Here is a 25,842-nt window from a genome sequence, read left to right as displayed (position 1 = left end):
TAAAAACAATCAGGCATGAACTAGAGACTTGCAATGGTGACTACGAGGATGTAGCAAGAAGAAAGATCCCTAGCAGACGATCTGATTGCGTTCGTACAGCAGAATTCCTCGCAAATCTGCAGGAACAGGTGTTGAAGAACCCTGGCATTGGAATTCGGGCTTTGTTCGTGGAGTTGCTAACTGTAGTCAAGCCCTGGATAACAAGGGTAGCCAATGGTAGGCCGTATGTATGGCAGCAGGATTCGACCCCTTGCCACACCTGTGGGAAAAGTCAAAAATGGTTGTCTGAAAATTTCTACGACTTCACCAGTCCAAATGTTTGGCCTCCAAACTCCCCAGACCTTAACCCCATGGATTATTTTGTATGGGGCGCAGTTGAAAAAGACACCAATCGCACTTCCAGTAATACAAAAGCCCAGTTAATGGATAAAATTAAAACAGTTTTTGCGGCCCTTCCCAGGGAGACTGTAGCATCAGCTTGTTCGAGGTTCCGAAGCAGAATTGAAGCTGTGATCGATGCTAATGGTGGTTATTTTGAGTAAATCTTGTTGATAGTATTGTAATTAACTCTGCCTGTAATGTTTTTTTGTCAATTCATTAAATTTAATAGATACAAAGAAGATTTTCTTTTTCCTTACGAAACTGTCAAATTTATCCCGAACACCCTGTATATATATATATTGGTGTGCTTGAGATCTCATATGCACGCATGTGCAAAATAATACAACCAGAGTTTGTTCTTCTTTTTGAAACTGTAATCTCTACAGTTTGTTTGATATGCCTCTTAGCTTTGTTTTTTAAAATACCCGTTCCTTTGATGGGATTTATTGGTTATACACCTGAAGAAGTGTAGTCTTAGACAAAACTAGTAGTGCAAATAAAGTTTTTAATTTAACCTCGGTTCAAGTCATTCAGTATTATAATACAGGTAACCCTTGTTCAACGCAGTACTTATACAATGTGGTTTCGATAAAAACACAGTCTACAAATTGTAGTACCCCTTTATCTTTTCATATATTTTTCACCACGTGACTTAAAAATCAAATTTTATCTTCGTTAAATTTGTGTCTGCTCGTATCGTGCATGCAGTTATAAGTGGCGAATTTATATTAGGGGAAATACCCTTTAGCACACATGTACATCCATTGTTTACCATATAAAGTGTTTATTGTTGAAAGTTGTCTTCATCTTCTGCCAGGAAAGCGCATTAAAAATCACAAGTGTGTTAATCTCAAGCTGAGCACTTTATTTTCTGGTGAGTTACATACAATATATAATGCTTTTTTATGTAAAGATTTTATTTTTATAGTAATGGCCACTTAGAGGGCTTTTGCAATATGGTTGAAAATGAAATTAGTGAATTAATTGATGGTGAAATTTCTGTCAAAGATTCTGATTGTGATGACTCCGTTAAAGAATTCAGTTTAAAGAAATTAGCAGAAGGATTAGACTTGGCAAGAAAGTTAGGAAGTTATCTCAATGCAGTGCTCCAAAAAAGTCACGAGACAATTGGATTAGCTCCATATTATGAACTTAATAAAAAAAAATTGCAGCATAGTGGTAAGCAAGGTCTTATTACTGATTTCTTGATAAGTAAACATGCCAAAGTATGAAATGAGAATTATACAAATGATGTCCAAGAGATTTCAAGTGATAACGACGTCCGGGCACTCGTAAAAAAAGAACATCTATGAAATGTTCGTTTTGAAGGCAGTGATGACGATTGAATTATGCACTTTATATTTATTTTGCCTAAAACATTTATGCATTATGGGCAATGAAGTTTATGTACAATTTGTATTTTTATAAGTTTATACTATGTATTTTGTTTCGTAGTTTATATGTTTTCTTAACTTACATGAATTACCTGAATTAAATAAAAATATTTTTTGTTGGATATGTCGTTGTTTATATAATTTAAAAAAAAAAAAAAACATTCCAAAATAATAAAAATATTCGAATCGGGTTTTCCCCCCCTTTCTCCCTGGGGGGAGAGGGTTGAGCCCTCTTAATGAAGGATTACTGTAGCTCTGTGCATGTTCATGGGACAGGATTGCCTGTTCTGAAGGACGAAAAACCTTAATTTCCAGGTGGAAACTGAGGTTTTTCGCCAGAAGTTGAGTCAGGAAGATATTTCACAAGCAAAGGAAGACTGGTATGACAGGAAATCAGATGTGATATGAAAGATGATATTCAAACTACTTCTAATATTTGGATATGAGAATTCTTGGGGAAATTAAGGAACTGAATGGACCTGTCTCAATAGCAAAACATATGGAAAGGAACTTGACATTACTACATGTGGAAAATACTTCGCAAAAAATTTATCACTGTATTTTTCATGAATTGATTCTTCACTATATCAATTTTACGGCTGACACCGAAATGATACATATACTGCACGCACCTCAACAGATTTCTCCATCTGACCAAAATAGGGAACAATAAAGTTATACCAAAGATGATAAACTCCAGGATACTTTAGTCTGTCATGTTATGGTTTAGGTATACCAAGTAAGAAACAGAGTTTGGTAAGAGGAGTAAAAGAAGTGCGAATTTTGAATTTCTTGAGAATTTTAGCTAACTTTGGTGAAGCAGAGCTGACACAGTAGAAACAGTAGAGATATAAAACTTTTTACCTCATTACTATCTCAAAAACAGTGAGGAGGTGGATTAAATAACAGTGTATTAATAGTCTGTTTATGATAACCGTTCTTCTGAAAGGCTGTAAAAAGAAATATTTTTCTTCTGAATTTACTAGGCTATATCACACAGAAATTTAATGATTAGAAGCTAAGAGATACCAAAATAGAAAAACTATTTATTATTTGAATCCACAACTAGTTTCATCTTCTAAGAAGACTTCATTGCATACATAACATGAAAAGCAAAATACAAAAATATACACTACAAGAGAACAACAGCTATAAATTAACTTGCAAATGTTAGCATGTGGGCATGATCTCATTGATAGCTCATCATCAAATTCCTGACATGTACCCTCAAGAGATGTACAGGATATGATAGTACTACATGAAATAATTACATTATTACTAACTCCCTATCTAAAATTTTCCTCCAAATAAGTCTGTTACTTGTCAAGACTCCAATATTATCAGAGCTTATATTTCTATTGTCTAAGGCACCTTGTACCATATCAATCCACCGACATCTCGGTCTTCCTCTCGGACGTTTTCCTACCAAACTTAGAGAACACTTGTTTTGCTAATCTTTCCTCACCAATTCTGTTTAAGTGACCATACCACCTGAGATTAGCTCTACTAACATATTCCTGAATGCTGACAATGTCAAGTTCTTTCCTAATATCCTCGTTTTTAATATGATATTCCCATTGATGCCATCTGTTCACGCCTCTAATATCTGCAGTCTCTAGTCTTTGGTCAAGTGTTTTACTTCTGACCCAGCTCTCAGATCCATAAGTTAAAATTGGTTGAACACTGTCTTGTATACAGCTAATTTAGTGTTCCGACTAATTTCTCTCTTATTCCATATAATTTATTCAATTGACTTCTTTACCATACCAGCTTTGTTGATTCTATTGTCTATTTCCAAATTTAATTTACCATCTTCACTAAAAATCGTACCCAAGTAGCTGAAATTTTTTACTTGTTCCACAGGTTCTCCATTCACAATGCAGTTGACATTTTCAATGATTCTACCTATTTTCATTGTCTCTGTCTTTTTATTGCTGACCTTCATACCATATCTATTACAACAGTTATTCAATTTAGTCAGGGAATCTTGCAAACTTTTAGCGGATTAATTTAGAAGTATAACATTGTCCGCATAAAGCAAAGAGCTGATATTAACATCTCCAATTCTGATATCATGTTTAACACCACTTTCCTTCATAATGTGATCCATATAGATAATGAATAACAGAGGGGATAATGTACATCCTTGCCTCACACCAGATTTAACATTAAACCATCTTCCTGTACTTCCTTCAATTCTAACTGCTGACTTACAACTCAAATAAAGACTAAGTAAGTATTGCTTGATATAATGCCCCATTCACACCATATAACTGTAGCGTATTGAATAGCTTTTCTCTTGGCACCTTGTCATATGCCTTTTCCAGATCGACAAAATTTAAAACTAGATCTTTGTTATATTCCCATGCTTTCTCGACTATTTGTCGTAAAGTGAAGATCTGATCCTGACAGCCTCTATTTGGCCTGAATCCAGCTTTTTCTTCAGCAAGCTTTTCTTCCACAACTCTCCTCAACCGTTTCTCAAGTATACTTGCATAAATCTTGCCAGGAACGCTCAGTAGGGAAATACCTCTGTAATTCTCACATTCAGTTTTATTTCCCTTTTTATATATGGGTACTATGAGAGCACAATCAATCTCTCCAACATCGGGAATTTGTCCCTCTGTCCAGACCTTCTGAACTATGCAGTGCAGTCACTGTAAGACTTTTATACCACCATACTTCAGCATTTCTAGTCGAATATTATCTACCTATGCTGCCTTTCCACATTTCAAGTCTTTGATGTTTTTTTCTAATTCAAGTATCGATATGTATTCCCGTTGAGTGTTTTTTTTTACCACTGTGCTATCACTGCTTGTTTCATTTAGCAATTTTTCGAAGTAATTACTCCAGACTTCAAGGATATCTTTTTCTCCTGTTTTCATGTCACCTTTATCATCTCTAACTCTTTTACAGCACTCTTTCCTCCATTTGTAAGCTTCTTCAACAACCTCCAGAATATCTTACCATCTTCTTGATATTTATTTTCTATGTACTTGCCAAAGTTCTCCAATGACTTTTGTTTAGCTAGTTTTACACAGTGTTTAGCTTTCTTACATTTGTCTCTGTATTCTCTAAGAGCACAAGCTGACTTATTTGCCAGGAACTTTTGATATGCTTTCTTCTTTTCTTCACTGCCTCTTTAAGTTCCTGTGTCTACCATGGAGTTCTGATTTTTCTATCCTTGCAGACAACCTCACCACATGCTGCCTCTCTAACTGAATCAATCAGGATTTTCTTCAAGGCTTCCCACTGAATCTCCAAAGTTTGGTTCCTGTTCTCAAACTTTTTCATTTTTTCTTCAATAATCTTTGTGTATTTTAGTCTACACTTCACATCTGAGAGCTGCTCAACTTTTATTCGCTTTAAAACTTTCTAAGATGTTATTATTTTCAATATGAAATTCAATTTTATCCTGCTCAAGACTAAATAGTGATCACTTCCAATTTCAAATCCTCTGTACACTGGTGTCCTGCACCAGGGAGAAAACATCACTATATAACATAATAACATAGTCAATGAGAATTTTCTTATTCCTTGCCTCTTCTCTCCATGTGAATTTGTGCACATTTTTATGTTGGAACATGGTGTTAGTAATAACCAGTCCATGTCCTGAGCAGAAATCCAACAGATATTTGCCATCATTATTAGCTTTGCTCTTTTCTCCAAATTTTCCCAAAATATTTTTGTATGTCTCATAATCATATTTCCTACTCTGCTATTTAGATCCCCAACAAGGACCAAATTTTCCTTTTTCATTGTGTCAGTTGCTTTCTCTAAAGTCTAAAAAAATTCCTCCACTTCTACCTTAGTAGAACCTTCTGTGGGACTATAGACACAAATAAGTATCATTTTCCAGTTCCCCATTCTGATATTTGTCCACATCACTCTACTTGAGACTACCTACCATACAAGAATATTAGCCTTGTATTTAGTGTTGAATATTATGGCTACTCCTTCTTTTCCTTGATTGTCATTGCCTGAATATAACATTTTGTATTTATTGCTCAGAAAGATCTCACCAGTTTTTGTCTTTTCTGTTTCAGTCATCCCTATTATGTCGATCTGGTACTTATCTAATTCCTCAGCTAGCTCCATTTCTTTGCCATTCAGGCTTCTTATGTTGATAGTACCGATCTTTAACTCTAGTGATGTTGAGTTAGGGTGTGCTTTCAGATTTGTTCCAGTAGCTGACTTCGCTGTTTGCCCTGGTTCCCTGACAAAAACAATGGGGGCCTTGTTTAACCGGGCAACGCCCCAGCTGGCATGAAATTTTGTCTTGTTGTACCATCATTTTGTATATTGGTTTAAGCCAATAAGAATACAATTTGGTCGGCTAAATCCCAAATTGCCAGCCCATCCTCGTTCGTCCAGTATCCAAATAGATACCCAACAGGGTGCACCACGAGAAGGTGAGGATTGGACATCAGGTCAGAAGCCCTGGTCGGTTCTCTGCATTCCTTTAAAGGCTATGTGGAGGTCTCCTCTCAGTTATACAGCTTTGACCCTTGGATAGCTGAAGAGTGATAATAATAGTGGTTATAGCTAAGGTTAGTATTAAGACTGACTGGACTGAGGAGACAGTTTCTCAAGAAATTTAAAATCTGCACTTCTTTTAGGTCTAACATCCAAAGTCTGTTCTTTACTCAGTACACCTAAACTGAAACATGAACCAAAAGTTTCCAGGAGATGTTTATTATCTTTGTTGTAACTGCAATGTGCCCTATTTTGGTCAGATAGAGAAATCCATTGAGTTGCATATGGAAGAACATGTGAGAGACATCACATATAGCAGAAATAGGGCCAGTGCACTATCCAATCACGTTCTTAATTCTGCTCACCTTAATGATGAAGATTCTGCCACTCATCCAGTGATCAGTAAGAAATCAGAAAACATTTTTAGATGCTGCAATGAGCTGGAGAGAGAGAAGAATTGTGGAATCAACAAAAATTGTCCTCAATCCAGTCATCTTAATACTAACCATAGCTATAACCTATCTGATAGCTCTTCAGCTATTCAACTTCGGGTAACCCGAGATCATGCCCATGTGAATTTGCCCAACAATACCATCATCATCATCATCAAATTCCTGCCATGTATCCTCAAGGGGTGTACAGGATATGACAGTACTACATGAAAAAATTACATCATTACTAACTTCCTATCTACAATTTTCCTCCAAATCAGTCTGTTACTTGTCAAGACTCCAACATTATCAGATCTTATATTTCTATCGTCTAAGGCACTTTGTACCGTATCAATCCACCTATATCTTGGTCTTCCTCTGGGTCGTTTTCCTGCCAACCTGGCAGAGAACACTTGTTTTGCTAATCTTTCTTCTCCCATTCTATTTAAGTGACCATACCATCTGAGATTAGCTCTGCTAACGCATTCCTGGATGCTGACAATGTCAAGTTCTTTCCTAATATCCTCATTTTTAATATGATATTGCCATTGATGCCATCTGTTCACGCCTCTAATCTTTCTCAGGACTCTCATATCTGCGGTCTCTAGTCTTTGGTCAAGTGTTTTACTTCTGACCCAGCTCTCAGATCCATAAGTTAAAATTGGTTTGAACACAGTCTTGTATACAGCTAATTTAGTGTTCCGACTAATTTCTTTCTTATTCCATATGAATTTATTCAATTGACTTCCCACGATACCAGCTTTGCTGATTCTGTTGTCTATTTCTATATTTAGTTTACCATCTTCAGTAAAAATTGTGCCTAAGTAGCTGAAATGTTTTACTTGTTCCACAGGTTCTCCATTCACAACACAGTTGACATTTTCAATGATTCTGCCTATTTTCATTGTCTTTGTCTTTTTATTGCTGACCTTCATACCATATCTATTACAACAGCTATTCAATTTAGTCAGAGAATCTTGCAGACTTGTAGCGGATTTATTTAGAAGTATAACATCATCCGCATAAAGCAAAGAGCTGACATTAACATCTCCAATTTTGATATCAGGTTTAATACCACATTCCTTCATAATGTGATCCATATAGATAATGAATAACAGAGGGGATAATGTACATCCTTGTCTCACACCAGATTTAACATTAAACCATCTTCCTGTACTTCCTTCAATTCTAACTGCTGACTCACAACTCAAATAAAGACTAAGTATTGCTTGATATAATGCCCCATTGACACCATATAACTGCAGCGTATTGAATAGCTTCTCTCTTGGCACCTTGTCATATGCGTTTTCCAAATCGACAAAACTTAAATACAGATCTTTGTTATATTCCCATGCTTTCTCGACTATTTGTCATAAAGTGAAGATCTGATCCTGGCAGCCTCTATTTGGCCTGAATCCAGCTTGTTCTTCACCAAGCTTTTCTTCCACAATTCTTCTCAACCGTTTCTCAAGTATACTTGCATAGATCTTGCCAGGAACACTCAGTAGGGAAATACCTTTGTAATTCTCACATTCAGTTTTATTTCCCTTTTTATATATGGGTACTATGAGAGCTCTACTCCAATCATCGGGAATTCGTCCCTCTGTCCAGGCTTTCTGAACTATGCAGTGCAGCCACTGTAAGACTCTTATACCACCATACTTCAGCATTGCTGGTCGAATATCATCTACTCCTGCTGCCTTTCCACATTTCAAGCCTTTGATGGCTTTTTCTACTTCAAGTATGGATATGTATTCCTGACTGCATGCCTGGTCAGTGTTTTTTTATCACTGTGCTGTCATCACTGCTTGTTTCATTTAGCAGTTTTTCAAAGTAATTACTCCATACTTCAAGGATATCTTTTTCTCCTGTTTTCATTTCACCTTTATCATCTCTAATTCCTTTTACAGTGTCGTGTTGTCTCCATTCTGTCGTGTTCTAATTCTATCTAGTTTCAAGTCACCTTTATGAATAATACAACTAATTACGAAATGATCACCGATCCAAAAGTAGGGAAATTTATATTTATACTGCGCCACCCTATTCTTAGATTAGTCTATATAAATAGTAGGATCAGTTCTAAATTAAGTTAACAGTCATCTCATTAGGCCGAATCATCTATTATCATTTTTACTTGGGGTTCCCGCAAGATTCGAATATTTATGAACGGTGCAATAATAAGGAATTCAGGCAAACACAATATTTAGATCAACAAAATAAAACATTTAATATATGATATGGACAACAAATACAAGAACTCTATTTTAAAATGGAACTATACAATTAACTTAACACATCTTCTTAGGTCACTGATGCTAATTCAATGTTCTAACTTTCATATACTATTCATAGTCTCAAAAAACACAAATCTTCTTATCTCAAGTTAATATAACAATTTCACACTTATTCAGTCTTTACAAATCTATCAGCTCAATGTTTATATTCACAGCAGGCAATAAACTACGTAAGCTATATTCCAAGCAAATATATTCCCGGACCTTGAGCATCGGAGGTATATTACAGTTAATGCTAGAATAGAGAAACTTATACAACTACTCTTACCAGACAAATTCTTCAATACATCAAATTATTGAGAGAGCACTTATGAATTAACTTAATTAACATTAGCGGAACACACATAACAAATATTCTCCATAGTTTAAACTGTATTACTGTAAGTCGCACTTCACTATTCCAAACAACAGTAATTAGGTACTAATATCTTTTCCTGTTCACTTTTCTCCAAGTAACCAATATAACTTTTTCCTAGGGCAACATAGAATTTAATCGTAATCCAGATTAACTAGAACTAATCAGAATTTTCGCATTGACTGTCCAGTTTCCTTTTATCTGATTACGGTATCAACCTTTCTTCATAACAACAGCAGTTTTCGCTTATAACATTAAACTTTATGTTTCACTACTTATAGGTTCACTTCCGAACACTATACTCATAAATCTCTGCCCTGAGGATTATATAATCTGGGTTCCGCAAAACTCTCTCCTCCTTCTTAATAATAATTCTTCTCTATATCCCTTTTATCTATGACCTCCCTTCTTCTCTATATATCTATCTATCTCCTGTCTATGACCTTCACTCCCACCTTACGTTCGAACGCCACGCTCTCTTCACTCGTGGTTGTTTACGCGTGCGTCTCCATGACAACAGACTGCACGTAAACATTTCGCTAATGTAATGTATGGTCTAATATTATTCATGAGTGATTACATAACATTAAATATTTCACAAATAAAAACAACAGAATATTTAAGCTACTTCTTTAACTTTTTGATTACGTATACAGTTAAATATAAATTAACACTTTACGTTACACCATATATATTTAGTTACACAAAATTCTAAACATATTATTATTTTATAAGTTAATAGCAGGTCAGATTTTGAGTAAATATTTAATTAGTAATTCTTAATTAAGGAATAATAAACAATTTTATATAAACCATGATTAATATTTAATAAGCCATGTTAAATGTGAATGAAAAATAATAAATTACATAACATAGCTTCATTCACAATTTAACATAGGCTCACTCTTTCTTTGAAAAATTTTCATTATAAGAAAAATTTTTCTTTTTACACTAGGCTCCTTTAAAAAAACTTGATTACATATTTCCTTTTCGATTTCTCAAGTAATACCTAGTTTGAATGAAATTTGGTTCCTTATCTTGATTTGTGCATTTATTCATAATGTGTTCCTCATTAAGTTTCTTATTACTGTCATTAACAATTTCCGCATGTCTTTTATGTCTGTAGTATGGGATCGTCTCTTCCAAATTCAATTCATGCTCTGTATTAGTATCACTGTGTTTTGGCTGTTTTGTAATATTTGTGTTCCGTCTGTAATTAGTTCTTCTATGGTAATTCCTTTCCCTTCCCAATATTGCTTCTAGAGAATCTCCTAGGCAGACTAATTTGTCAGGTCTCTTCTTGTACAATTTCAGTCGGTCTGAGTGGACAACTAAAGTTCTTCTCATTCCTGTAGATTCTCTTATTCGAAAGTTGACAGGAGATGTCTTTTCAACAACTTCATAAGGTCCTATTGCACATTTTCCAAACTTTCCTGTTCTCTTGTTACTATGATCTTGTCGCAAAAGTACTAAGCTTCCAGGTTTTAATTCCTTATAGGTTCTTAGTCTATTAGCATACGCTCTAGCCTTTTGTGAGCTGTTTTGACTGGCTTCTGCTACAAGATCATATGCAATTTTGTTTTCAGAGATCATATTGTTAAGATACTGATCAATGTCTGGGAATCCTGAGTTTGCATGCGTGTTCTTGAAGTCACTGGGAAACAGTGGTTCAAAACCATATAAAACTACAGCAGGGGCTTCTTTTATGGCAGCATGCAGGGCTGTCCTACAGGCAAAAAGGGTGTGCGGAAGGAACTTATCCCAATCATACAAGTGATTATCAGCAAGTTTGGATAGGGTTTGTTTCAGCGTACGATTCATCCTTTCACACATTCCATTTCCTTGGGGGTGATAAGGAGTAATGAAAAGCTTTTTTATCTTCAGTAACTTGCATAATTGAAGCATAACTTCAGCTGTAAAGTTTGAACCTTGATCAGTGAGAAGTGTTTGGGGGGTTCCATATCTTGAAATGATCATCTTGAACAACTTGTCAGCTACGGTTTGCGCAGTTTGATTCTTCATTGCTGTGGCTTCAGGAAACCTAGAGAACATATCTATTACAACAAGTATATACTTGTTTCCTTTAGAGGTAGTAGGGAGTGGACCTATAATGTCCATGGCCAAAGCTTGAAAAGGGTGACTAGGAATAGGGAAAGGTTGAAGAGGAGCCTTTCCTCCATAATTTGATTTTCTTTGACATAGATGACATGAAAACACATAACTTTCAACATCTCGTCTCATTCCCTTCCACACATATCTATTTCTAATTCTCCCCCATGTCCGGAAAAACCCTTGGTGTCCTGCCAGATCAGCATCATGAAAGGTATATAACACCCACGGTATCATGACAGTAGGAACTACTATTTTGTTCTTCCAATTTCCGGTGACATCATGTTTTGCCATCAGGAGGCCATCTTCATCCAAAAATAAGGACTGCAAAAACGTGTGTTCCTCCAAGACTCCTTCCCCATTTTTGATTCGTCGATATATTTCTCCCCATGTAGGATCCAATTTTTGTGCTTCTATAATGGAGAATTTGGTCCAATTCTGAAGGTGTGGGGGTTTCCTTGTGTTTTCTTGTCATCATTTTCTTCGGCTATCAAGTTCACTATCTTTTCTTCTGCACTGATATCCTCATCTACTTTATCATCTAGGGCCCTGGATAAGTAGTCAGCAACTACATTGAGTTTTCCAGGAATATAACAAATCTGTATTTGAAATTCTTGTAATTCTAATGCCCATCGAATAATCCTTTGGTTTTTATCCTTCATCGTGGATAAAAAGGTTAGGGGTTTATGGTCAGATCTTAGAAAAATTTCTTGTCCTAGTAACATGTATCTGAATTTCCTTAAGGCATGTACAATAGCTAGTGCTTCTTTTTCAATAACTGAGTAATTTTTTTCTGATGCAGATAGTTTTCTACTTAGAAAAGCAATGGGCCTAATTTCTTCCTTCTTCTTCTGTTCTATCACAGCTGCAATAGTATCATTCGAGGCATCTGCTGCAAGATAGAAGGGTTCTCCAAGAGTGGGATGAGTGAGAACAGGAGATCTAGTTAATGCTAAATTTAAAGATTTATGGGCAGACTCTTGTTCTTTTCCCCATATGAACTTTTCTCCCTTTTTAGTCAACTTAATTATGGGCTCCATTATTTGAGAACAATTTGGAATAAATTTTCTATAGAAGTTTACCATTCCTAAGTACCTTCGTACTTGTCTCACGGAGGTGGGTATTTTAGCTTTTAGAATGGCAGAGATGTTTTCTTGAGTGGGGATTATTCCAGCCTCACTGACAACATGTCCTAGGTATTCAACCCTTCTCATGAAGAATTTACATTTTGAGCACTTCAACGATAGATGTGACAAATTTAATCTATTTAATACATTATCTAAAATTTCTTCATGTGATGTTAAATCTGGGGTGTAAATTAATAGGTCATCTTGGAAACATATGACTCCCTTTCCTAACATGTCTGAGAGTACAGTGTTCATCAGACATTGGAAACTCATAGCTGAATTGCTGGCCCCCTGAGGAAGTCGACAGAGTTGGTATTTTTGCCATCGAGTGGTAAAGGCAAAAAACTGTCTGTCCTCCTTTCTAAGAGGTATCTGGAAGTAGCCAGAGTTCAGGTCTAATTTTGAGAAATATTTTGCTCCTTCTAGACTAGTCAGAAGTTCTTCTATGTTACATAGAGGAAAGTCAATGGGCTTAGTGACCTTATTAATCTCACGCAGATCTAATATAAATCTGAGACTTCCATCAGGCTTTTCTACTAATAAAAAAGGACTATTCCATCTGCAATTAGACTTTTCTATGATCCCAGCCTTTTCATAATCATTTAGGAGGATCTGAAGTCTATCTAGATATTTAAGAGGGGTTTTGTACTGCTTAGTATAGATAGGCGTATCTGAAGTGATTTCAATGGAATGTTCTACCTTGTTTGTACAAGTTAATGAGCTAATATCTTCAGTGAATGTTTGAGGGTATTTTTGAAACATTAATAGAATGAAGTTCTTTATTTCTGCTCTATCAGTTTTTGATTCTGCTAAATTAAGAGTTTCGTGCAATAATTTTCTTTTCTTATCACTCAATCCGTCTTCAAGGTTTAAGGTCTCAATCTCCATCTTGTCACATAGTTTCCTTTCATTGTCTTCATTGTATATTGATTTATGACTCACGCCACATAGGGAAATGGTTTCGGAGGCAAAGTCACACATGAATTTATTTTTTTCTAGGAAATCTAGTCCTAGTATGATTTGGTCATTTGTATCAGCAACTTCAGGAAGGATAATGAGATCATGTGAAAATTCCACTGGAAAACAAGGTATGGAAATTTCAGCATTTAATTTTCTTGTAGCAATCAGTTCAATTTTAGCAATTCCCGTGATTTTCACTGGTCTCTGAATCAGGGTGATGTTATCAGAAAAGTTATCAACAAGTTTATTCACCATAGAGTTAGAAATAACTGATATATGGGCTCCAGTATCTAACAGAATATTGCACGGAATTTTTCCAATCAGACCTTGTACAAGGGTTAAAGGCAATTTGCCATTCTCCTTGGCCATCGTCACACCTTGCATTCTATGGAAATCGTAGTCTAGTGAATCTGGTTTGTTAGTTAAGGTGATAGAGTTATCTTCATTGACTTCCTCATTCTTAATTTCTTTCCCTTTTTTACAGTTTGAAAGGTATTCAAGAATTGGTGAAGGTGTGAGTTGATCATTACAATCTTGAGTGAGTGATTGTCTTATGGAGCATATTTGTTGCATTTCTTCCAATATTTTCTCTCTTTGCTTGGCCAGACTGTAGCACGCTTCTAAATTGACAGCCCTTTTTTTGTAAATAATCTCTCTTAAATTTTTATGAAGTCCCAGTCGAAATTGTTGAAACACAATCCAATTTAAGTGAGGCTTCTCTGTAGGGGACACCCTTATAGATCTAGCAATGTTCATCAATCTGTTATAATAATTAGTCACATCTTCTTTGTCATCTTGCATGCACTTGTGGAGTTCTGTAAGGGTTTTAACGTAGCACCTAGTATGGGAAAACTTAGTAATTAGTTCATCCTTAAACTTCTTGTATTCTAAGGTTTCTCGAAGTATTGGAGAAGAATGCAAAAATATTTTTGCTTTACCTACCAATTTACTTCTAATGAGAACTAGCAATTGAAAATCAGTCCAACCTGCAATTTCTCTAAGTTTTTCAACATAGGTAAAGAAAAATAGTACATCATCTGATTCTTCACCTGAATATTGGGGAAAAACCTGTTGCGGGTTTACCGTACGAAAGAATTCACTGTCATTCATTTCTGAGCTTGATGTGACAGCCATAGTGATTAATAAATTACTATCTCAATTAATTCAATTTTTTTACTTTAAAATTAACTTTTATCTTTGCCTGAGTCCAAATTATAACCAGTTCACTGTGATTAAATTATTTCACTTTCTAAAATTTCAGGGAGTAATTCTACGATTATTATCACTAAACTTAAATTCAATTTCTTATCTTATAGTTGTTAAATTTAATTCCTACCTATTAAATCACATCCTGCCCGACTGCGCCATTTGTCGTGTTGTCTCCATTCTGTCGTGTTCTAATTCTATCTAGTTTCAAGTCACCTTTATGAATAATACAACTAATTACGAAATGATCACCGATCCAAAAGTAGGGAAATTTATATTTATACTGCGCCACCCTATTCTTAGATTAGTCTATATAAATAGTAGGATCAGTTCTAAATTAAGTTAACAGTCATCTCATTAGGCCGAATCATCTATTATCATTTTTACTTGGGGTTCCCGCAAGATTCGAATATTTATGAACGGTGCAATAATAAGGAATTCAGGCAAACACAATATTTAGATCAACAAAATAAAACATTTAATATATGATATGGACAACAAAAACAAGAACTCTATTTTAAAATGGAACTATACAATTAACTTAACACATCTTCTTAGGTCACTGATGCTAATTCAATGTTCTAACTTTCATATACTATTCATAGTCTCAAAAACACAAATCTTCTTATCTCAAGTTAATATAACAATTTCACACTTATTCAGTCTTCACAAATCTATCAGCTCAATGTTTATATTCACAGCAGGCAATAAACTACGTAAGCTATATTCCAAGCAAATATATTCCCGGACCTTGAGCATCGGAGGTATATTACAGTTAATGCTAGAATAGAGAAACTTATACAACTACTCTTACCAGACAAATTCTTCAATACATCAAATTATTGAGAGAGCACTTATGAATTAACTTAATTAACATTAGCGGAACACACATAACAAATATTCTCCATAGTTTAAACTGTATTACTGTAAGTCGCACTTCACTATTCCAAACAACAGTAATTAGGTACTAATATCTTTTCCTGTTCACTTTTCTCCAAGTAACCAATATAACTTTTTCCTAGGGCAACATAGAATTTAATCGTAATCCAGATTAACTAGAACTAATCAGAATTTTCGCATTGACTGTCCAGTTTCCTTTTATCTGATTACGGTATCAACCTTTCTTCATAACAACAGCAGTTTTCGCTTATAACATTAAACTTTATGTTTCACTACTTATAGGTTCACTTCCGAACACTATACTCATAAATCTCTGCCCTGAGGATTATATAATCTGGGTTCCGCAAAACTCTCTCCTCCTTCTTAATAATAATTCTTCTCTATATCCCTTTTATCTATGACCTCCCTTCTTCTCTATATATCTATCTATCTCCTGTCTATGACCTTCACTCCCACCTTACGTTCGAACGCCACGCTCTCTTCACTCGTGGTTGTTTACGCGTGCGTCTCCATGACAACAGACTGCACGTAAACATTTCGCTAATGTAATGTATGGTCTAATATTATTCATGAGTGATTACATAACATTAAATATTTCACAAATAAAAACAACAGAATATTTAAGCTACTTCTTTAACTTTTTGATTACGTATACAGTTAAATATAAATTAACACTTTACGTTACACCATATATATTTAGTTACACAAAATTCTAAACATATTATTATTTTATAAGTTAATAGCAGGTCAGATTTTGAGTAAATATTTAATTAGTAATTCTTAATTAAGGAATAATAAACAATTTTATATAAACCATGATTAATATTTAATAAGCCATGTTAAATGTGAATGAAAAATAATAAATTACATAACATAGCTTCATTCACAATTTAACAACAGCACTCTTTCCTCCATTCCTAAGCTTCTTCAACAACCTCCAGAATATTTTGCCACCTTCTTGATATTTATTTTCTATATTCTTGCAAAGTCCTCCCATGACTTTTGTTTAGCTAGTTTTACACACTGTTTAGCTTTCTTACATTTGTCTCTGTATTCTGTAAGAGTAAAAGCTGACTTATTTGCCAGGAACTTTTGATATGCTTTCTTCTTTTCCTTCACTGCCTCTTTAACTTCCTGTGTCCACCAGGGAGTTCTGATTTTTTTATCTTTGCACACAACCTCACCACATGCCTCTCTGGCAGAATCAATCAATGTTTCCTTCAGAGTTTGCCACTGAATCTCCAAGGTTTGATTCCTGTTCTCAAACTCTTTCATTTTCTTTTCAATAATATTTCTGTATTTTAGTCTACAGTTTACATCTGAGAGCTGCTCAACTTTTATTCGCTTTAAAACTTTCTTACATGTTATTCTTTTCAATATGAAATTCAATTTTATCCTGCTCAAGACTAAATAGTGATCACTTCCAATTTCAAATCCTCTGTACACTCTGGTGTCCTGCACCAGGGAGAAAACATCACTATCAACAATAACATAGTCAATGAGACTTTTCTTATTACTAGCCTCTTCTCTCCATGTGAATTTGTGCACATTTTTATGTTGGAACATGGTGTTAGTAATAACCAGTCCATGTTCTGAGCAGAAATCCAACAGATATTTGCCATTATTATTAGCTTTGCTCTTTTCTCCAAATTTTCCCAAAATATTTTTGTATGTCTCACAATCATTTCCTACTCTACTATTTAGATCCCCAACAAGGACCAACTTTTCCTTTTTCATTGTGTCAGTTGCTTTTTCTAAAGCCTCAAAAAATTCCTCCACTTCTACCTTAGTAGAACCTTCTGTGGGACCATAGGCACAAATAAGTCTCATTGTCCAGTTCCCCATTCTCATATTTGCCCACATTACTCTACTTGAGACTGACTGCCATTCAAGAAGATTAGCCTCGTATTTTGTGTTGAATACTATGGCTACTCCTTCTTTTCCTTGATTGTTATTGCCTGAATATAACATTTTGTATTTATTGCTCAGAAAGATCTCACCAGTTTTGGTCTTTTTTGTTTCAGTCACTCCTATTATGTCGATCTGGTACTTATCTAATTCCTCAGCTAGCTCCATTTCTTTGCCATTCAGGCTTCTTACGTTGATAGTACCGATCTTCAACTCTGATGATGTTGAGTTGGGGTTTGTTTTCAGATTTGTTCCAGTAGCTGACTTTTCGCTGTTCACCCTGGTTCCCTGGCAAAAACAACGGGGGCCTTGTTTAACCGGGCGACGCCCCAGCCGGCATGAAATTTTGTCATGTTGTACCATCATTTTTTATTTTGGTTTAACCAATAAGAATACAATTTGGTCGGCTAAATCCCAAATTGCCAGCCCATCCTCGTTCATTCAGTATCAAAGTAGATACCCAACAGGGTGCACCACGAGAAGGTGAGGATTGGACATTAGGTCAGAAGCCCTGGTCGGTTCTCCGCATTCCTTTAAAGGCTATGTGGAGGTCTCCTCTCAGTTATACAGCTTTGACCCTTAAGCACCCTACACCCTACCAACAATACCATGGCATACAAAATGGCTTCAAATATCAGCAATACAATTTCAAGTTAATTTATAGCTGTTGTTCTCTTGCTGATGATACCAAACTCCTGTATAATGACAAGGAAGAACTAGGATAAATTCTTGATAAAGTTAACAAGATCAGTAATAACAGATGACTTCAACTCAATCCTAGTGAGACAAAGATTATGGTTCTCAAAGGAAATACAAACAGGGAAGCTCTTGAGAAACAAGTGTACCTTAATGGAGAAAGAATTGAGGAAGTCAGAAAGTTGGAGTACCTGGGATCCATTATTCATGTGAAGAATTGCTGTTCAGAAGACAGAAGAAGATTAGGAATGGCTAAAACAACAGATACTTGTCTAAAATTTTGAAGGATGGATCTATCTCCACAGGAACAAAGTTGAGGATTTTGGATGCAGTTTTGGAACCTAAAGGAGTTAGATAAAAAAAGGATAGCTGCTTTTGAGATGTGGTGTTACAGAAGGCTGTTGAGGATATCATACACTAAAAGGCATACAAATGAATGGATGTTAGAAAAGATGAGTAAAACTTTAAGGCTTCTTAAGGATATTGACAGAAGAAAACTAAAATATTTTGGACACATTGAAAGGATGGAAGGAGCACTTCTCAGAACAGTAAGTAATAAAAGGTAAAGTTCCAGGAAAAAGAGGGATGGGTAGTCCGTCAATGAGATGGATGGTGTGTGTGTGGAGTGACTGATCTTAGAGGGGTTGAAGCTGCCAGAAAAGCATACAACAGGACTACATGATGAGGACTGCTGTGGCACAGATGCCGTATGGTCACTGTGGATGCCCAATGAACAGATGATGATGTTCTCTTGTGATGTATATTTTCGAATATAAATAGTCAAATGTATACTTTTGTATTTTTCTTTTCATGTTATGCAACTGATGAAATCTTCTAAGAAGATGAAACTAATTGTGCATTCAAATAATAAATAGTTTTTTCTATTTTGGTATCTTCCAGCTTCTGATTATTAAATTTAATACACACACACACACAGGTAACCCTCGTATTAAAAGGATGTTAGGTTCCACAGAAATGGCGCGTTGTATAAATCGTGTTACGTGAGACTCAGATCACATAAAAAGTAGGGTTATATTCCAAAATCGCTTTTTTTTTTTTTTTTTTTTTTTAAATTATATAAACAACGACATATCCAACAAAAAATATTTTTATTTAATTCAGGTAATTCATGTAAGTTAAGAAAACATATAAACTACGAAACAAAATACATAGTGTAAACTTATAAAAATACAAATTGTACATAAACTTCATTGCCCATAATGCATAAATGTTTTAGGCAAAATAAATATAAAGTGCATAATTCAATCGTCATCACTGCCTTTAAAACGAACATTTCATAGATGTTCTTTTTTTACGAGTGCCCGGACGTCGTTATCACTTGAAATCTCTTGGACATCATTTGTATAATTCTCATTTCATACTTTGGCATGTTTACTTATCAAGAAATCAGTAATAAGACCTTGCTTACCACTATGCTGCAATTTTTTTTTATTAAGTTCATAATATGGAGCTAATCCAATTGTCTCGTGACTTTTTTGGAGCACTGCATTGAGATAACTTCCTAACTTTCTTGCCAAGTCTAATCCTTCTGCTAATTTCTTTAAACTGAATTCTTTAACGGAGTCATCACAATCAGAATCTTTGACAGAAATTTCACCATCAATTAATTCACTAATTTCATTTTCAACCATATTGCAAAAGCCCTCTAAGTGGCCATTACTATAAAAATAAAATCTTTACATAAAAAAGCATTATATATTGTATGTAACTCACCAGAAAATAAAGTGCTCAGCTTCAGATTAACACACTTGTGATTTTTAATGCGCTTTCCTGGCAGAAGATGAAGACAACTTTCAACAATAAACACTTTATATGGTAAACAATGGATGTACATGTGTGCTAAAGGGTATTTCCCCTAATATAAATTCGCCACTTATAACTGCATGCACGATACGAGCAGACACAAATTTAACGAAGATAAAATTTGATTTTTAAGTCACGTGGTGAAAAATATATGAAAAGATAAAGGGGTACTACAATTTGTAGACTGTGTTTTTATCGAAACCACATTGTATAAGTACTGCGTTGAACAAGGGTTACCTGTATTATAATACTGAATGACTTGAACCGAGGTTAAATTAAAAACTTTATTTGCACTACTAGTTTTGTCTAAGACTACACTTCTTCAGGTGTATAACCAATAAATCCCATCAAAGGAACGGGTATTTTAAAAAACAAAGCTAAGAGGCATATCAAACAAACTGTAGAGATTACAGTTTCAAAAAGAAGAACAAACTCTGGTTGTATTATTTTGCACATGCGTGCATATGAGATCTCAAGCACACCAATATATATATATACAGGGTGTTCGGGATAAATTTGACAGTTTCGTAAGGAAAAAGAAAATCTTCTTTGTATCTATTAAATTTAATGAATTGACAAAAAAACATTACAGGCAGAGTTAATTACAATACTATCAACAAGATTTACTCAAAATAACCACCATTAGCATCGATCACAGCTTCAATTCTGCTTCGGAACCTCGAACAAGCTGATGCTACAGTCTCCCTGGGAAGGGCCGCAAAAACTGTTTTAATTTTATCCATTAACTGGGCTTTTGTATTACTGGAAGTGCGATTGGTGTCTTTTTCAACTGCGCCCCATACAAAATAATCCATGGGGTTAAGGTCTGGGGAGTTTGGAGGCCAAACATTTGGACTGGTGAAGTCGTAGAAATTTTCAGACAACCATTTTTGACTTTTCCCAGAGGTGTGGCAAGGGGCCGAATCCTGCTGCCATACATACGGCCTACCATTGCCTACCCTTGTTATCCAGGGCTTGACTACAGTTAGCAACTCCACGAACAAAGCCCGAATTCCAATGCCAGGGTTCTTCGACACCTGTTCCTGCAGATTTGCGAGGAATTCTGCTGTACGAACGCAATCAGATCGTCTGCTAGGGATCTTTCTTCTTGCTACATCCTCGTAGTCACCATTGCAAGTCTCTAGTTCATGCCTGATTGTTTTTACTGTATTCAGGGAGCATTGGGCAGCAGTCGTAATATCCTTATTTTGATGGCGGGCACGAATCATCATGATACAAGTTATTCTCTTCCATGATTCAGGTGGGTTCCAGCTATCCATCCTTTCTGACATCTTGTATATGAATGAAGAAGGGTCCAAACTTTTAAATGAAGAGAAGTGTGTGTTAATACATGTAACTTACGGAAAAATATAATTAATTATAAATATGTCAAATTTATCCCGAACACCCTGTATATATAATTCCCCCCCACCCACCCACTGCAAGAACATTTTCAGGAGAGAATAAAAAATTGGCTAACAACATTCAAAACTAATGTGTCACATAGCATGTCCTATGTGACTCATATAATGGTCACAACTGAAATAAATACGAGAATATGCTATTAGAGTTTAGAGAAAATGATGATTATTCTAATTTAATACTAGGATTCATTCATAAAAAAAAAACTTGAACAGTTAACTTTTTTTTTAATGTATTTATATGCTTAACTCTTAGGCATTCTTGTTTAATCATAGTGCTGCTTCACATTATAAACAGCACCAAATGAATAACGTATTATTTATTACACTGCTAATACTCTGCTGGTTATCAAAACAGCATCTTCAGACAAAAACGTATACTAATGGCTATAGAACATGGAGCAGTGACAGGAAAAGTTCAAATCTTAACTGAGAGAGAGAGAGAGAAAAAAAACCGATATCTTCTCATGATACCTTCCAGGGCTGGATAAAAGGAAGTTAAATCAGAGAAATTAGGCTATATGCTTTCTTAAAATGACTGTCTCCAAAATCTTTGGTAATTTAATGTAGCCATACTCATTGAAGTTAGGAGAGTGCTTCACAGATGATGCTGATTCTAAAAATAGTCTCTCAGACTTCTCACTTCTCTACAGCATAAGCTTCTTCCATGTAATTATACATGAACAGGATGAAGCTCTTAACAAACAAAATACTATATGCCCCTTCCCTTTCCACCTTATTCTGTGCACTTCTTGGAGGTCTATTTAAAACGTAAAATGATGACAATATTCATGTATGAAAATAGGCTTAAAAGTTCCCTTTTAAGATGCTTCAAGATAGAAAACAAATGATAAGAAAATCAGGACCCACTAGTGCTGGAATAGCATGTAAGTGAATTTATTTGGCAAACAAAGAATAAAAAAGGGAAATACCTAATAACATTCCTATGAAACTCTTCCATCTGCTCTGGTGTAGCTGTAACTGATCCCCCACTGCTTTGGGCAGGAATCATTTTTAAGGCCTCTTGCAGCCAGGTGCTCAAAACCTACAAGATAAGTTATTTTTATTTTAGGTACATTATATCTAATATACATTTATTTCAAAAATTAACATATACTTACAAATGATGAAGTATCTTGTGACCACAAGTATTTATGTTTCATCTTTCAAATGACAGCATTTCTGAGTAGTCTTTTATCAAATGAACCAGATAATCTCACTGACAGTATGAAGTTACTTCCCAGTAACTTCTGTAATATTAAATCTATAGTAGAAAGACTAAGGTTTGACTCTAGTTATCAACTATAGAAAGTTTTCTCCCTAGGTCTTTAATTGGTGAATTCTAGAGTTAATTTATCTTTGGTGCAGAAAAGTAAGGTTCTGATTTTCTCTTCCAAAACAAACACCAGAGTATGTATAAAAACTAGTTAGGATTAGGAACATGAGATGGTGGCAGTTGTATTCTCATTTATCTTTTGTTTAGCATATTGCAGAAGTATACTCAAGCAGTGGCAATGGAGACAGGTAAATAATGGCTCCTACTGAGGAATGAAAGAGCTTTTGAAGATTTATTAACTTCCACTACACAATTTAAGACAATTCTTGACATAAAATGTAAAGTAAGGATGATAAAAAAAAAGGTTATTTTTATTTTGAGCTATTTTATAACTGAAAAACATTACTAATGTAAAATATAATCCATTATGTTCTATGACTGATTTGTCTCTCCACAATAATTTCAAACTCCTCTATGATATTCTGACCAATATTTGGAGCCAATAAACTATAAAAATTCATCCATTCTCAGTCTGGGCAAAGGGATCTACTGACTGGAACAAGCAATCCCTATTCAGCATTAGATCTCAACCATATATGTAAACAAGGTTGAGATAGAAACTCCACTGGCAGGTAGCCAGTCTCAATCTATCACCATTGCCAAGTGCATTACAGCATTGGTTTCTTGGAAATGCATCTAAACAAACAACATCAGAATGCTGAGTTTGTTTAATTTACACAGAGAATCTGTTGATCTAGACCAAATGGTGAGTGATACAGTTTTTGTTATGAACGATGAGAATGGCTTCGATCATACTTTCACATATACTAAGAAATGAAAATACAATAACTGAGTCACTTCTAAAATAACTACAAATAAAGATGTAAATTAGTTAGCAAACAGCAGTCTGTGAAAAATAGCATCATAATTATGAATTCCAGAAAACAATATGAGAAAATACTTCTGATGTTTAAAAGAACATACTTCCCAATAAAACTTAACAATGTGCAATATGCATTTTATGTTTGGCAGTTTAGAAATATCACAAAAGTATCAATTTCCAAAAAACCCTAGAATATAGTTTTATTATTATTTTTTTTTTTTATCAGTATCAACCAGTATAAAGAGGCATTACAAAATAAATTAACTGAAGTTTCAATGGCTGATGAATCATCATTGTGATGGACTGTACAATATAAAATGAAAAATTCATCCATGAAGTAGCAGCAAAAGCTTTGGTCATCAAGGCTTCACAATCTCAAAGGAAATGAGTGCTGTAAACTCATTTCCTTTGAGATTACTGAAGATTAATATTGAAATGCAGTGACATTAAATATCAACATAGGAATCTGAGGATGTATGATCAACACAATCAGCTAGTTCATATATATTTTAAACTGATTATAACCTTTTGAAGTGACAAGGGAAAATCCACCCAGAATCACAACTTAGAACTATACCACAATATGCATAAAACCAGAGAAATACATCTGATAGCTAATTCCTCAAACAACAAAAGAAAAAAACCCAAAAGACCAAGAATCAAATGTAAAAATGGTGAAGTAGTTGAAGACAAAAATGAAGAACTCTTAGCGTGGAAGAACTACTCTGAAAGTGCTGAATAATTCACAAAGGCAAAGCATTTGTAGTGAAGTGCTCCTCTGTCAAAAATAATAATCCAAAAATAACTTTCCATTAGGTGTAACAATTTTACAATATAAGAAATTAAAACTGCACTAAAAACTCAAAATAATTTATTATCATCTAATCACCTGGATTAGATGATAATAACAGTGGAGCTGTTAAACATGAAAGAAATGAGCTTAGATACAATTAGCGAATATCTGCAGTACAACTACATCCAACAGTCCATCCCAGTGGAGGAAAGGTCTAATAATACCAATATCCAAGAAAAGAAATCTAAACAATCCAGAAAATTAGAGGAATTGTACTACTTCCCCACACTACACTAGAAATCTATAAAATATGCTTCTGAATTAAACTCATTTTTGTTTTTATACATTGATCCCACACATGAGAGGTCAAAGAACCTATAAGCTGCATGTAAAGATTCAGAAAGAAGAAGTTTATTGACATTTTTCTTGAAGAGTTGCAGGCTGCAGTTGTTTGGGAATACTTCAAGAGTAAGGCAGTTTCAGAAGATGGAGCCTGAATAAAAGAAGAAGAGGAGAAGCAGGTACAGTATGTTTGCAGCTGCAATAAAGGATGGTGGACAACTTTCTTTTTTTTTTTGACAAGCCCAACAGAAGGTGAAGGAATGGTGATTGCTAGCTCAGTGAAGAATGGATCATCTCTGAGCCAGATTTCCTATGGATTAAGAGGAAATCCACAGCATTAAGAATTTTTCGGGAGGTTTTAGGTGCACCATCCCAAATGTGTGAGCAGTATTTGGGATTTGTATATAGTTGGTAGCTAGGCTAGTGTGAAATAGCATATTGAGTGGAAGAGAATGCCTAGTTTTTTGGATGCCAAGGAAGCTACTGATGTGATGTGTTTATACCAGAAGCTGAGGATAAACGTTCAGTCCAAGCAAAGAGAGCTGATCCTGTCTGATGATTTGAGTGTTACCAAGAATAAGGGTAGGTGAGCTTAGATTCATTTGTGAGAGAATAGGCAAGTTTTTATTTTATTTTATTTCTATGTTGAGCCCATACACGAGAAGTTGGTTGATCAACCTATAGTACATTATTATTGTATATGGATAGTGGGTTGGGAAAGGAGGAACTTGTTTACATTTCATTTAAAAGACTGTTCCACAATACAGCAGTTGCAGGGATGAAGGAGGAGGAAAAGAAAATTGTTCTGTGGGTTTTGAAGTGCACTGTGAAGGGATGTTGAGTAGCAGCTGCACATGTTCAAATGAGCTTAGTACTAAGTGGGGTAATTATTGATGCTACTTCAGATGAAGATTTCCCATGAAAATATTTGTAGAATATATATATATTGTGGAAACCAAATGCCTGTGCAAAAGTGGGGAGAGGTTGGTAAGAGATGGGTCATTAATAAGTCTAATTGCTCTCCTCTATATTGAATCAAGCATTTTGAGGGAGTTTTTTTTTTTTT

The 25,842-nt window shown here is 35.0% G+C and overlaps 1 protein-coding gene across 1 annotated transcript in view; it reads right to left on the bottom strand.

The window, feature by feature from the left end:
- Tnpo-SR (transportin 3) overlaps nt 1-25,842 on the bottom strand; it is a 605,621-nt gene that overhangs the window by 36,075 nt on the left and 543,704 nt on the right. Inside the window, exon 24 of the mRNA XM_090405918.1 lies at nt 22,415-22,527. Coding sequence (XP_090262044.1) covers nt 22,415-22,527 — 113 coding nt within the window. The remainder of the gene's footprint in view (nt 1-22,414; nt 22,528-25,842) is intronic.

This window comes from Typopeltis vanoorti, chromosome 16 (assembly GCF_054136105.1).
Source record: "Typopeltis vanoorti isolate ZY-2024b chromosome 16, IOZ_Tvanoo_1.0, whole genome shotgun sequence".
NCBI lineage: Eukaryota > Metazoa > Arthropoda > Arachnida > Uropygi > Thelyphonidae > Typopeltis > Typopeltis vanoorti.
The sequence above is the reverse complement of the archived record's forward strand: the minus strand, read 5'-3'. Positions and strand labels throughout refer to the sequence as shown.